This window comes from Hyperoodon ampullatus, assembly GCF_949752795.1.
Source record: "Hyperoodon ampullatus genome assembly, chromosome: 19".
Classification (NCBI taxonomy): Eukaryota; Metazoa; Chordata; class Mammalia; order Artiodactyla; family Ziphiidae; genus Hyperoodon; species Hyperoodon ampullatus.
Genome location: NC_136932.1, coordinates 51,143,458 through 51,158,247, shown reverse-complemented (window position 1 = coordinate 51,158,247; position 14,790 = coordinate 51,143,458). Strand labels below are relative to the sequence as shown.

The window sequence follows — 14,790 nt, the reverse complement described above, 5'->3', positions numbered from 1 at the left end:
TGTTAAAATGATAGCCCTCAACAGCACAGGTATCTTTTTGGATCAGCCTTTCACGGTGCACCCCAAGCAGACCTACATGCCTTAGCAAGTCACATCACCTCTGTGCCTCTGTTTCTACATCTGTAAAATTGTGGATAACAGTCCCTACTTCATAAGGGTGTTAAAATCCTTGCTAAAAGTATTAAGTGAAGTTTGTATCTCTAGACATTTTAGCCCATATTAAGGACTCAGTAATTGCTCACTCTTATTGTGTTTGGAAACTATTCATAATAGCAGGCAATTCCCTTTACCGCAAATCAAATTAAAACACAAAGAAACTGTCTACATTTTAAAAAAATTTTATTAACACTTGGACCCAATTGCATGATCCATGTATCCGCAATAGCAGAGAAACAGTGATGGTGGACCATCCCCATGGGGGACACATGTCCTTTGGCAAAACAAACATAAATAGTGGGAAACAACACCAAATACAATAATAACATAGTACGTAATAAAGATTAAATTAAGAGAAGGAGCAGGGACTACTGAGAGGAGTCGTGAGTGTGGAGAGGGTGCGTCTCGCTGAGAAGCGTCGGGCTCAGGTGATCTTTCCTGCAGAACACCTGCCCCCGGCCTCAGAGCAGCTCAGTTCAGTTCAAGGTCATCCATGTACTCCTGGACCCAGGGGTCGCTGGGGTTGGCGCACACCTGCCTGCCCCTTTTGGTTTGGAATCTGTGGAGCAAAGAGTGGCCAGGTTAGAATCCCATGGGACCTTGCCCGGGGTGTGTATCTCCTCCCTGTCCTTCACCATGGCTCATGTGGGACAGCCTAGTGGGTGAGAAGACCCTTCCTGGGGTACTGCTGGGACCTGATTCCTTGTAACTTCCTCCCTGGGTTTAGCTGTGGCCTCCTGAGTTGCCCAGATTAGGAAGCAATGAGTTTTGCGATCAGTGTGGACGTATCTCCCCATTCATTCCCTGCCGCCCCTAGCAATGACTTTGGCACATGTTTTCTAAGTATGGTTTAAGAATTCAGCCCACGTCTTCTATCATCCTTTTGACTTTCCCTGGTTTCCTGGCCTCTAGCTAACTTCCTCCCCAGAAAGCACCTTCCCCTCCTTTAGCCCCCACCCAGCCCTCTCCAGGTCTCAGCAGATGACATCATGACCTGTTCCTCCCTGCTTTCAGGGAGGCCTTCAGCCTGACACCTGCCTCCCTACTGCTTCATCTCCCCTCACGCCAAACAGGCCCCCTTTTCTAATCCTGCCCTCACCCTCACCTCCAAGAAAGGGCCCAGGGTTGATACTTACACCACAGCTGGCTGGGAGCAGAGACTGCTGGTCTCGTAGTAATCGATCACAAAGTTGCGAGGAAGCTTCCGCAGGGCGTAAGAGAAGCAGCAGGCAGTGGGAGGGTCCGAGCCCACTGGGAAGAAAGGCCGAGGTGAGACAGACGCTCTACCCAGAGCTATTCATTTTGGCTTCTAGTTATAGATATTCAAAGGGCATCCCTGTGCATCTGCCAGATCCCCAAATATGGTGCCTTGTATCTAATCCCACCCACTCTGAGTCGGAGTCTTATTCTGAATAGAGAATCCTAGGAGAAGACCATGAAAGGATTCTAGAAGGTTCAGGCTGTATTGCATCTTAGAGCACAGGTCTAACTCCCTTCATTTTACAGATGGGGAAACCAAGGCACAGAGAGAGACAGGGACTTGCTTAAACCAGTCTCTGGGTTGCTATTTCTTAAGAAAACAGGAACTTGAATATTACTGAGTGTCTACCAGACTCTACGTTCACCTTTTGTCTCATCCCCAGATGTTAGTGTTGGACCAGCCCCAACTAGAAAAGTCAGCACTGCCTACATCCTGACTCAGTGGCAGCTGGAAGAATGGACTTACTTGGTGCTGAGAGTGCCAGAGAGCAGAAAGCAGCTGCGAGCACGAGGAAGGAGAGGACAGTCATGCAGAGCTTCATGGTCTTGGTGGAGGAGAGACTTGCCTGGAGCTTGGACTGCAGAACCCAGAAGCTTCAGAACCCTTCTGTGCTCTGTGTTGATACTGAGTTGGGGGCCCTTCTTTATAGAAACTCTGAGGCCTGGGACAGAGATGGGGGAGAGTGGAATTTCCAGGGTACAGATGACGTCATGGTGCCAATAAGGAAACTGAAGCTAGCTGACTGAGGACCTCTGCACAGCTTTCTTTTCCCCAGCAGTGTCATCATGGAGGAAAGCGGAGGGAGGTGGAGGAGAGAAGAAGTGGGCTGAACCCTAGAGGGAAGTGGTATACCAAAGGCAGTGACTGAGGCTTGGGGGGGGAATTGCAAACCCAACAAGAAAGATGGAACCTTCACACCTGCTAGAAGGGGCTTGTAGATGAGAACCATCATGCTCTTGGTGGTTAGCACCTCCAGAAGCTAGAGACTTCATGTCAGTCTTTCCAGGGTGGCCACAGGCCTGGCCCCAAGAAGGGGAGGAAGCCAGGATTGATGTCCCACTGCAGGCCTCCTTCTGCTAGGCAGAGTGACTTTAGTGCCCTGTATATTTCCTTGGGCATAAAGAGAGTGTCCAGCTTTGAATGAGCAGACGGCCCCAGCAGCAGTGTAGCTCCTACACAGCGAACATGTACCATGTGTCAGGCACTAGGCAAGCTGCGTTACACACACACATCTAACCCTACCATAACCCTGAGCAGGGTGTGATTATTCCCCTGAGGCAATGCGGATCAGAGGGCAGAACAGAGTTCAGCGATAATCTCAAGGCCACACAGCTGTTAAGTGGCAGTGCCAAGATTTGGACTGAGGTTCATCTGACTCTAAAATCCATTTTCTTTCTACCCTGTCATCTCCAGAACAGATATAGAACGTGACCACAGAGAGAGAAACTGCTGGCCACCTAGGGGCCACGCCACACACAAAGACCCATCTTATCAGGGCTGAATACAGGAAAGGGGTGTGGTCCGTCTGTCCCAAAGAATGCAAAGAAATCAAGGGAATGCAAAAGAAATTAAGATTTCAGTGTGCTCCCTTGGGCCAATAACAGAAGGAGAAAGAAATCAGGAAGAATCAAGTTTAGAAGACCCAGATAAAGAATGTTCCTCCAGTATAAAAATAGAACTGGATAAAGCTGGCAATGAATTCATCTATGTTACAGATAAAGTATATAATCTAAGCCTGTGGGTGTTTCCCAGACATCCACAGGGAATTCCTTGTGTTCTTGTAAAGCCCTGCCTGGTTCGGCAGCTGCTGTGGGCCTGAAGGTGACTACATGAAGCTTCCAAAGGCCAGGAATACAGTAGTGCATGAATCAGGGCAAGTGAGGGCCATTAGGATGATGGGATCAAGACCTCTATCCACCTTCAGCTCAACCACTCTGATCCACCTGCTCACCCGCAGTCCCACATTGTTACCTGCCTCTGCTTTGAAAAGGAAGAATGAAGAGTGAAAAGAGGGAGCCAGGCCTCCTGGGTGCTGTAGAGATGTGGGAAAGAAGGAGTCAGATGCACTGAAATGCATCTCGGAGCATTTCAGTGTCACTAAATAAAGTACAATGTCTTCCTGCTTCACCACTCTCCTCTCTCCCTGTTCCCACCACCTACACATGCACACAGGCTGTACTTCTTTTCTTTATCCTTTCTGTCCTCACTCCTTTCTTCCTGTGAGTCTTGCTTCAAGTGTTCTGATCTTCACCAAGACCCCCATCCCCAACTCTAACACTCTACAATCTCTGATATCACCTATGCAAGTATCTCTCATGGTCTCTCCTGGTTGATGGAGTTTCATCTTCATGCGTCAAGAACCTTGCTTCAAGGGAAGAAGGATGTGTCTTGTGGTACCCGGAATCTACACAGACTTTGTTATCCTGGCATTTCCATTCAACCCAATTGAGTAGTCACCTGTTCTTTGTCAGGACAGACAGAGCTGAATGACGACCCATCGCTGCCCTCAGAGTCCTTAGTCTAGTGATGGTGCTGACAGTGACAGAAATCACTATCTCGTGAGATGGAATAAGGTATGTGTCATGTCAGAGGTAGAAACAAAATGTCAGAGAGCCCAAAGGATGGAGAAAACCATCTCTTGGCTGTAAATGAATAGTTCCAGGTCAAGGCTAAATCCACTGTGCACTAAGGAAGAGCCCTTGATGTGGAGACCTCCGTCTACGTGAGTGGGGAGCGCTGATCTTCAAGCCATGGACGGATATAACTCTTATGAAAATACATAAGAAGAATGATGATAGATAAGAATGGGTGATTAGCCACACAGTGCGTTTGTTGATTTTTGCCTCCTAGCCTTGATTTGATCTTTGGCTCATGCAGGCAAAAGTTTTTTATTCATGAAGGTCTTAATAATGCTGTGTTCACACCAGTGAACTTTCACATAGAGAGTACAAAGGCTTGTGTCAAAATGTTTAGCTAAATCAGTGGCCTCCAAGATTTATACATTGAGGCCATTTCTAAGTAATAGTCGATAGAGAATGATAAAAAAAAAAATGCCTCTCAAATACACAACCAAAAAATTGCTCACCTCGTCTAGAGAACCTTCCCTGACCTCTCTTCCAACTGAATGCTGTACCTCCCTCTGTGCTACCTCCATCACATCACCTATAAAATATCTGTCTACTTGGTTGTCTCCCCTCCCCTGCATTAAGGGAGTTCCTTAATGCAGAAACTGGGTTATGCTTATCTCTGTGTACATAGTAGGTATTTTTAAAAATTATTTATTTTTTTTATATTTGGCTGCCTTGGGTCTTTTTTGCTGTGTGTGAGCTTTTCTCTAGTTGTGGCGAGCAGGGGCTACACTTCGTTGCAGTGCTCGGGCTTCTCATTGGGTGGCTTCTCTTGTTGCAGAGCATGGGCTCTAGGCGTGCGGGCTTCAGTAGTTGTGGCACTTGAGCTCAGTAGTTGTGGTTCACAGGCTCTAGAGCACAGGCTCAGTAGTTGTGGTGCTTGGGCTCAGTAGTTGTGGTTCGCGGGCTCTAGAGCACAGGCTCAGTAGTTGTGGTGCTTGGGCTCAGTAGTTGTGGTTCGCGGGCTCTAGAGCACAGGCTCAGTAGTTGTAGCTCGCGGGCTTAGTTGCTCCTCAGCATGTGGGATCTTCCCGGACCAGGGCTTGAACCCTTGTCCCCTGCATTAGCAGGCGGATTCTTAACCACTGCACCACCAGGGAAGCCCTACACAATAGGTATTAATAAGTGTCCACAGGCAGCCCAAACTACCAGTTTTAATGGGAGGGGCTGTGATAGGTAACATGGACTCAGGACGTGAAGTCCATTTAGCCAAATGAAGTATGAATGAACTAGGCATCCGACACTCTATCCAGAATATGATTCCCTAGCCTTGATGGGAATCGCTCCTCCTCCTTCTTCCTCAACCACATGCCCAGTGGTTTCATGGGAAAGGATACTGTTCTAGGACTCAGCTCTTTCCAGCTCAGGGATGTGAGAAGTGACAGCGAGAGTTAACCAGGTTCCAGAGAGCCCCATACCCCCTCACTCCTGAGCAGGGACGCCCTCCACTTCCCCTCACTCGTGCTGATAAGGGGTTTCCCCTCCCACACCCTTGACGGCCACTGTGCTCGAAACTCCATCCTAAGAATGTTCACATCTGTTTTGTCATTTTGTCCTCCCAGCCTCCCCAGTGGTCCTGAAAGCAGGACCACTGGCCACAGCAGTAACAAGACCTTCCAAAAGTCCTAGTACTTTTGATTTCCCTCAGCATATCCATGTCTATGGTTTTATCTGATCCCAATCTGTTTTGCCATGGCTCAGATTAGGAAGCAAGACCTAGAAAAGTTAAAAAAAAACTTGATTAAGGTTACATAGGCTATGTGTCAAGACCCAATTTCTTCCAACTCCTGGTCCAGAGACGACCAAACTTCTTTGACAGGTGTGACCCTTTGAGATCACACGTGGGAAGTCTCTGAAGGTACCAGACTCTCAGAAGAGATTACAATCCTGCTGAGGAGCACGAAGCAGAAGTGGGCAATCCCGACATCCTGCGCTTTTGTGGAAGGAGAGTGCTGAGATGCAAGTGTAGGGGAGACCATTGTGTGTCGGGACCAAGAGACTTAGCCACTAGGAAATGGAGTGCCCGGAACTAGAGAATTCCTTGTGAGTGAATGTTGCAACTGCAAAGTCAAGGGGAGCTGGAATGTATGGTCGTTCTGCCAAGACAATAAACTAAGAAAAGGTAAATCCTTTAGTCTTGGCAATATGGTAGCCAAATCCCTTGGGGAGAATGGGAGCAGAAACTGGATTGCAGATTGAAGAAATAAATACACAATTATTCGAAGTGCAGGGTTCAGGATGGAGTCCATAGGACAGTGAGCTGGTTGAAGCCATTCATCAGTGATGGCCCCACTCTGCTGAAAGTGGAAATGTGCCTTCGTCACCGGCCACAGTCTGCTGTTTAGCTGTCAAAGGTGAAGGGCAGGGCTTCCCTGGTGGTGCAGTGGTTAAGAATCCGCCAGCCAGTGCAGGGGACATGGGTTTGAGCCCTGGTTCTGGAAGATCCCACATGCCATGGAGCAACTAAGCCCATGAGCCACAACTACTGAGCCCGTGGGCCACAACTACTGAGCCCGCGTGCCACAACTACTGAAGCCCGCGCACCTAGAGCCCGTGCTCTGCAACAAGAGAAGCCAAGACAATGAGAAGCCCGCGCACCACAATGAAGAGCAGCCCCCGCTCACCGCAACTAGAGAAAGCCTACGCACAGCAACGAAGACCCAACTCAGCCAAAAATAAATAAATTTAATAAAAAAGAAAAACTTTATAAAAAACAAAATTAGCATGCATGATGTTTCAGTGTGGGGATATTCCAAACTTTTATACCAAAATTTATATTTAACCAATCTGTTAGTTAGCCCATTCAGGTTGTTCTAACTTTCCTCTATTCTAAATTGAGCTGAGACTTGAAGGATGACTAACCAGGAAGAGTCTGAGGGTGGGGTCATTTAGGCAAAGAACAAGAGACCCGTGCTTTTTAAAATATATAAAATAGATTACTTGAAATATTTCAGTTATAATGATAATAGTAACTAACACATAACACTTACTATGAGCCAGTCATGTTCTAAGCCTTTATAGATACTAATGCATTTCATCCTCACAGCAGTGCTCTGAGGTAGGTACTGTTATTATCTCCTTTCACACATGAGGACACTGAAGCACAGAGAGGTAAGTAACCTACTGAAGGTAAGTAACACACAGCTCGTACATGATAGATTTGGAAATGATACCAAGAAGGTATGGCTCCAGAGCGTAAATAAATCAGAAAAGGGAAATGTGTTTCTTATAAATTTATGTTAAAAGTTTAACAGCCAAAGTTGTGTTATTATGATGTAAAATATCTTTCGGTTTTGCATTTTGCATGTCTTTGAATAGTGCAATCCATGGATTTCTCTCTTTTCCTTAGAAAATTAAGGGAATTAAACAATGGTTTCCTTTATTTGTTCTAAATACTAATCTCTGCAGCATTCACGGGTTATACCCATGCTTATAGAATTTCACTCTGCCCTGTGATCTACACGAAGGGGAAATTGTGCTTTGCCAAGTAACACCTCGTTCATAAAAAGCAGAGCAGAGACCCGAATTTTTAAGGAATCACATGTAGTTTAGAGAGCTGAGTCTTTGTTTCCAGGAAGTCTGAAGGTGGCAAGAAATAAGTCCAAAGGGGGAGACAGAGGTCAGGTCACAGAGGGGAAGCTTCCATTTCATGCTGGAAACAAGGTAGACTGTTTGAAGGGTTTTCAGCAGAGAGAGACAGAGACTGATTTGAACAAAGTCACTTCAAATGCCTTGTGTTGGACAAATTGAAGAGAGGCAACTGGAGGAAAAAACAATTGACAGGACACTCTTAGAGTTGTCATGACAAGAAGTGACAAGGACCCACCTAAGGCAGTGGCAATGGGAAAGATGAGAAGTAGATACACTTAATTTCAAGTATACAACAGAGTCAGTAGTTGAATAGGTGGAGGAGATGAGGGGGAGGGAGGAGTCAAGGGTGACTCCCAGCTTTCTGGCTTGGAAGCCTGGTAAGAAGGAATGCTTTTTACTGAGTTACAGAAGGAGGAGCAGGGGGACAGGTGGAAGGATCTAATCCAGTACCAAGATGTACGCCCTGATCTGCATGCGCGTGCACATGCACGCACACACACACACAAAATGGCCAGAGGAGAATGACAAGAAGAACTCAAGATAGGAAAGGGCCTGGCTGCAGAAAGGAGGGGCTGTGTCAGTGAGACACTGTCTCTCTAGGGTGCTAGAAAGGGGCCCCCAGGATATTTTCTCTGCCCACATGAAAGGCACGGCCAAGCCTGCTGCAGCCTGACTCTGTGGACCACAGCTGAAAAAAAGGCCAAGGCTGGGCCAAAAAAGGGTGTCATTATCAATGAGTCCATCCATGGAACCACTGCTGCCAAAGGGAGAGAGCTGAGATTGACGCCTGGGGATGTAGAGCTATGGGACCAGAAACTGGAAGGAATCCAATCCATCAGGGCCAGGGCACAGGAAACAATGAGGAGGTGAGCAGAGCCGGACAAGGCAGAGGTGTTGCAGAACCTGAATTATTCAGCCAGAATTCCCTGTTCTCGTGGCTGGGACATTCTGCTGGACTGAGATGGGGCCTCAAAGAGGCTGGAATGAACCAGAAGGCTAGGACACAAATAAAGGCCCTCCATGCTGAAGGATCCACCATGTTGACCATTGGCCAGTTTCTGTGATCACCACTTAAGAGATCTTGGTGATCCCCAAAGATCAAGACCTTGACACCATGGCCTTTCTGATCCTTTATATAATATTAGTATTTCAACTACCTAGTAAGACATTGGGCATAATACATACTGTTAGTCAAATCAATGAACCATTCATTCACCAAATACTTATTAATGCATTGTGGTTATTTTTGGAAATACATTGTTAAATAATGCAGACACTGAAATGTAAAACTGACTAATTCCATCTCTCTGATCCTGGGCAAGTCATTTCACCTGGGAACATTAATTTACCTCCTAGGATATTTTTGAGACCCTTCCAACTCATCCATCCTAAGGCTTCCTTACATTATTCATTAAATATGTGCATATGGAGCACATACTTTGCACACAAGTATGTTATTTTCCTGATTCAAATAAAAACATATATGACAAAGAGCTATTTCCTGGTTTTAGGATTGATATGAAAAATCTTACAAATATATAATCACTAAGACAGAATTTTATATTTATCAAAAAGAACAAAATTATAAGAAATAGCGACTATGTCAGAAAATTAACCATGTTATAGTCAACATGTGCTAGAATTTGGTTTAAGTCCACCAAGACATGGTATGAATTTGGTTTAAAATCAATAGGACATGAAATAGACACATGAAAAGATGCTCAACATCACTAATTATTAGAGAAATGCAAATCAAAAGTACAATGAGGTATCACCTCACACCGGTCAGAATAGCCATCATTAAAATGTCTACAAATAATAAATGCTGGAGAGGGTGTGGAGAAAAGGGAATCCTCTTACACTGTTAGTGGGAATATAAATTTGTACAGCCACTATGGAAAACAGTATGGAGGTTCCTTAAATAACAAAAAATAGAGTTACCATATGATCCAGAAATCCCACTCCTGGGCATGTATCTGGAAAAGATGAAAACTCTAATTCGAAAAGAAATATGCACCCCAATGTTCACAGCAGAACTATTTTCAATAGCTAAGACATGGAAGCAACCTAAATGTCTATTGGCAGATGAATGAATAAAGAAGATGTGGTATACAGACACACAAACACATAAGCACACACACGCACACACAATGGAATACTTCTCAGCCATAAAGAATGAAATAATGCCATTTGCTGCAACATGGATGGACCTAGAGATTACCATACTAAGTGAGTAGGTCAGAGAAAGACAAATATCATATGATATCACTTATATGTGGAATCTAAAATATGATACAAATGAACTTATTTACAAAACAGAACAGACTCACAGACATAGAAAACAAACTTATGGTTACCAAAGGGGAAAGGCAGGGGCAGGGTGGTGGAAGGGATAAATTAAGGAGTTTGGGATTAGTAGATACAAACTACTATATATAAAATAACAAGGACCTACTTATAGTACAGGGAACTATATTCCAATATCTTGGAATAAATCTTAACAGAAAAGAATATAAAAGAATCTATATAACTGAATCACTTTGCTGTACACCAGAAACTAATACAACATTGTAAATCTACTATACTCCAATAATAATCTAAAGATAAATAAAATCAGCAGGTCATGGTCTAGATTTTTGAAGAGACAATTACAAAGATAACTATCTCACAACGTGGAAAGCGCTGTAATGGCAGAGGTAAATAATAAAGTCCGTTATCAGAAACGTGATTGATTCAGCAGTTTCCACTTCCTTCTTCTCATCCTCCTCAACTCAGAGACGCCTGCTCTCAGAAACCAAATCACGAGTGTGAAGGGGGTTCCCCCAAGAAGTCAATGAGGGAATTCAATTCAGGGTATCGATTGAGGGCTGGGGCAAAGTGGGTGGACGTGAGGAGGAGGCATTGTCTTGTGACCTGGAGTTTCCAGTGAAGGAAATGATAGACTCTTTTTTTGGAATTGACAGTAACAAAGGAAGACAGCGGGATGCTACAGCCCCAGTGAAACCTGCCATTGCCCCAAATCCTGCCTTTGCTGCTCCTCCCTTGGACCAGCATCAGCAATCATAGGGATGGGATGGAAACACAGCCCATGTGTTTTAAGAGAAGTAACTCTACAGACACAGGAAGGACAGAATTCCTAAGGTGTGGTCTCACTTTGCTTATGTCTTATCTCCTCCATTGTTCTAACTCCTTTTGGGGGAATTCAAAGCCCTCTTGGTTTGGTCCTAATGCAGCTTCTTCATCCATATTTGCCCCTCCACTGTGCAGCTACTCTGAAGGACTCACTCCTGCCTCTGACCCAGCAATTTCACACCTGTGACTCTGCATTAGCTGGCCAAGCCATCTACTGCCACACCATCTATACAGGTTCAAATCCTGTGTCTCTTTCAAGACCCAATCAAAATTCCATCCCTTCTGTGACGCCTTTCCCTATCCTCCCAAGGGAGACCATGACTCCCTCTTGCTCACATTCTGAGCTTTCACTTATTTTTCTCCTAAGAACCTTAGCACTTTCTGTTAAGTGCTGTGGTTATCTGTTTATACTCTACCTGCTCCTACTAGACTGGTGGCACCTAGAGGATAAAGATCATTAGAAAGGATAAACCATAATTCAAAAGAATATATATATATATATATATGTATAACTGAATCACTTTGCTGTACAGCAGAAATTAACACAATATTGTAAATCAACTATACTTCAATAACATTTTTTAAAAGATCACTAGAAAGAACTAAATCTATTTCTCAATGTAAAATGTGATTTATGCCCACTAATTCTGTAATAATAAATAATAAAGGATGGAAAAGAAAATATACACATCTGGCTAAGAAAGTAGACTCTTTCACACCACTGAAATTATGAGTTGAAAAGAATAAGAAAGGAACACTTCTCCGAATTTGGCATTACTTATGTAAATATCTTACAGGTTCCTCAAAATAGTTCAGAGAAATGGAGATCAAGGCTTCATTTTAGCAAAGGCCATTAGAAAGAAACCTTAGTATATTAATCCAAAAATTCTTTCAAATTAAACAACTGCCAACAACCTACCTTCCAACTAGTGGTGTTGGAAATGTTTTAAGACAGAATGTGTTCATAAATCTGTGGGCTGACCAGGGAGGTAATACATTCTTACTCCAAAAAAATGAGAAAATTCCAGAAAAAAAGGAAAACAAAATTGCCCATTCATCTGTCACACAAGGTTAAGTACTGATGATGCTTTGGGCATTGATTTCCAATGCTTTTTATTCTTTCCATGCCTAGACCATATATCCATGTGTGCGTATACACACACACACATATTTATGGTTACAATATTTATCATATATGTGTATATACACATATACATATTTGCATAATTCTTCATCTTATACAGTTGGTACAATTTTTATCTTACTTTATGACAACTGATGTTATGATTATATTTATGCTACTTCATTTAGTTTAAGGGCTTAATAACAAACATTCCAGTGGATATATCATAACTGACTTTATCATTCCCTAATAGAGGAAAATTTAGGTTTCCTTATTTAGAGTTATAAATGTTGCTGGGTCAGCACCTTCCTGCCTGAAGATGCCTCCATATTTGGGCTTGTTTCTTTAGAACTCTTTCCTAGAAATGTTATCTCTAGGTTAGTGGGTATAAATATTTTTAGGCTTCTGACATATTAACACCCACATCTAATGTCTCTTTATGATTTTCAACTGGTGTTTAACCCAGTGCCCCTGGTCACTCGGTGACTGATGAATGGACACATGATGGAAACATGACCGCATGCTTCCTAGTCCTCTAGCAGGGATTCCTTGATTCAGTCCCTTGCATCCAAGGGAAGCTTGTGCCACCCACCAGGGCAGTATCACACCTGCTCTATCCTTGTGGTTAGAGAAGCTGGGGAAACACAGCAGTTTCAGCTCTGTGGAAAGGTCAAAGCTGGAGAAGTCATTAGGGGAAGGGACTGGCTGAGAATAGCCCTGGGTGGACACACACCCCTCTGCCGCTGCTCACAGGGGAAACCATTTCCTCACATGAAACCAGAACAAGTCATGCATTGCGGGCTGAGACTTGTAGCTAACAGCAGCTATTCTTGGATATCCTGAGCCCCTGCGGTTGCCACAGACCCTGAGTTATGAAACACTCAGTGTGAAAGCATCACTATGCTTAAAAATTTCCTTCCTCACTCCCAGATTCCATTTCCCCATCCATCAGGGCTGCCTATAAAGAGCTGGGGAGATGGCCTCTCACTAAAGAAGGATGCAGGCAGCAGCGAGCGCCCAGTCCCACACTCAAGGCCACACTCTGTCTGCTCAGCATCATGAAGGTGCCCGCAGCTGCCCTCGCCGTCCTCCTCTGCCCCATGGCCCTCTGCAGCCAGGTCTTCTCGGCACCATGTGAGTCTGTGCAGTAGTTGCAGGGGTCCCCACGCCAAACTTTACTTGGCCTTGAAAGCCCCCAAGAGAAAATAAAGATCTTCTTAAAGGGTTATGAAACATTTTGGCCTTTCTCTTCAAGATTTTAATTTTTATCTTTATAAAGGGGTCCTCAGATCTGGAGCCCGGGTTGGGGAGTTACAATCCCATTTTACAGATGGCAAAATGGGGACCTAAACAAAAGAGTTGGCAAGAGGTAGAATCCAAATCTGGTTACCGCCCCATGGTGTCAGTCTTCCAGTAACTCACCCTAGGTCCCCCCAAGAGTTTGTCCCTTGGATGTCTTATGAGAGCTGTCCAAGGTTTTTCTTTTGCTGGGGTGTGACTTCTTGAACCAGAAACAATTTCCTGAAGGGAGATGTGATAAGAACAGTCTGTTTGGATGTCTAGAGCACACAGAGAAAGAGAGAGCCCGCAGTGAAGAGTCAAAAATAAAGAAGGCTGCAGACAGAAACAAGGACAGAGACGGGGATATTTCTCGGGAAAAATGCCCAGCGCCTTCCAGTGACCTGTCTCCCAGTATATGCCCTAAGCCAGGCTGTCTCTCTCCTTCCAAGTCTTCCTCATCCTCTTCTGAGCTATGACTCAGCCTCATAGTTGAGGCTTCCTCCACAGTTGAGGCTGACACCCTAACGGCCTGCTGCTTCTCCTATACTGCCTGGCAGCTTCCTCGCAAATTCGTAGCTGACTATTTTGAGACCAGCAGCCAGTGCTCCAAGCCCGGTGTCATGTAAGTGCCAGTCTTCCCACCCACCTCTGGGGAGATGGGATGTTGGATGGGAGTCAGCACCCAAGGGCACAGACAGGCCAGGGGCGCCATCCTGGCAAGCCCAGCCCTCCGGGGCCTATCAAGTATACAGGACCCAGGCCTCTGAGCTGTGACCTGACCTGGCCAGGCTTGCAGAGTCGGGGGTGCTAGGCCAGCCCAGAGGGAGGGAGGGGAAGATGGGAGCTGCATCCTCTGAGGGGCCCCCTGAGTCAGGGAGAGCGTCTCTCTGGACTGAGGTAGGCAGAGGGTCCCCGAGGGAGTGGCAGGCCCTGGGCCTCCCAGGAGAGAGGGGTGGAGGGGCCACAGGGAGCCCAGGATCCCCCTGCTGGATTCCTCAGTGTGTAATTCTTCTGTCCTTCTCCAAAGCTTCCAAACCAAAAGAGGCCGGCAGCTCTGTGCCAACCCCAGTGAGAACTGGGTCCAGGAATACATCACTGACCTGGAGCTGAGCGCCTGAGTGGCCTGGAAGCTTTGAGTAACCCAGTGACCTCAGTGGCCCACCTGGGCAGCAGGGGTCTGAGCCTTGGAAATATCCCTGTCACCTCCACAGCTACCTCTCCTGTGTGCTGCTTGTTTCCAAACAGCAACACTCCGGGACTTGTTCCTAACTTAGATTGCAACTTATTTATATATAATATTAATATTTAATTTCTGTGATTTAATTTCAATGTCCCACTGTGTCTGGGACTGTGTGCTCCAAGAGGTCCCAAGACACCTTTTCACAGACCTTCCCCTCCCCATTCACTTGCACTCTGCCGACAATTGACTGTCGGCAGCTTGTTCTACGCAGAGATGGTGCCAATGCCACCAGGCTGACAATTGTGTATTGGATGTTTCCGTTCAGTGCTGTGTTCAGCAAAGCGAAATAATAAAGATGCTCTTTTGAAAAGTAAACTGGCAGTAAACTGGTTTTGTTTATCTGTCAAATCAGAATCACCGGTTGACTTTCTCTGAAAGA

At 45.2% G+C, this 14,790-nt stretch overlaps 2 protein-coding genes across 3 annotated transcripts; one reads left to right on the top strand and one right to left on the bottom strand.

Moving 5' to 3' along the window:
* Positions 1 to 627: 627 nt before the first annotated feature.
* LOC307068273 (C-C motif chemokine 4) lies at positions 628 to 1,958 on the bottom strand (the record flags this gene model as incomplete). 2 transcript variants are annotated; one of them, XM_079726059.1, is made up of 3 exons in its annotated part: positions 628 to 715; positions 1,293 to 1,407; positions 1,883 to 1,958. In XM_079726059.1, the coding sequence occupies 3 exons, from the start codon at positions 1,956 to 1,958 to the stop codon at positions 628 to 630; spliced, it is 279 nt and encodes a 92-aa protein (XP_079582185.1). The 2 variants fall into 2 exon arrangements, with proteins under 2 accessions (XP_079582185.1, XP_079582186.1); XM_079726060.1 differs by having other exon boundaries at positions 628 to 700.
* Positions 1,959 to 12,948: 10,990 nt separating this feature from the next.
* Positions 12,949 to 14,289, top strand: LOC307068272 (C-C motif chemokine 3-like; the record flags this gene model as incomplete). The annotated part of the gene is made up of 3 exons (XM_079726058.1): positions 12,949 to 13,024; positions 13,679 to 13,793; positions 14,199 to 14,289. 3 exons carry the CDS (start codon positions 12,949 to 12,951, stop codon positions 14,287 to 14,289), a joined length of 282 nt encoding a protein of 93 aa, XP_079582184.1.
* Between the last annotated feature and the right edge of the window lie 501 nt (positions 14,290 to 14,790).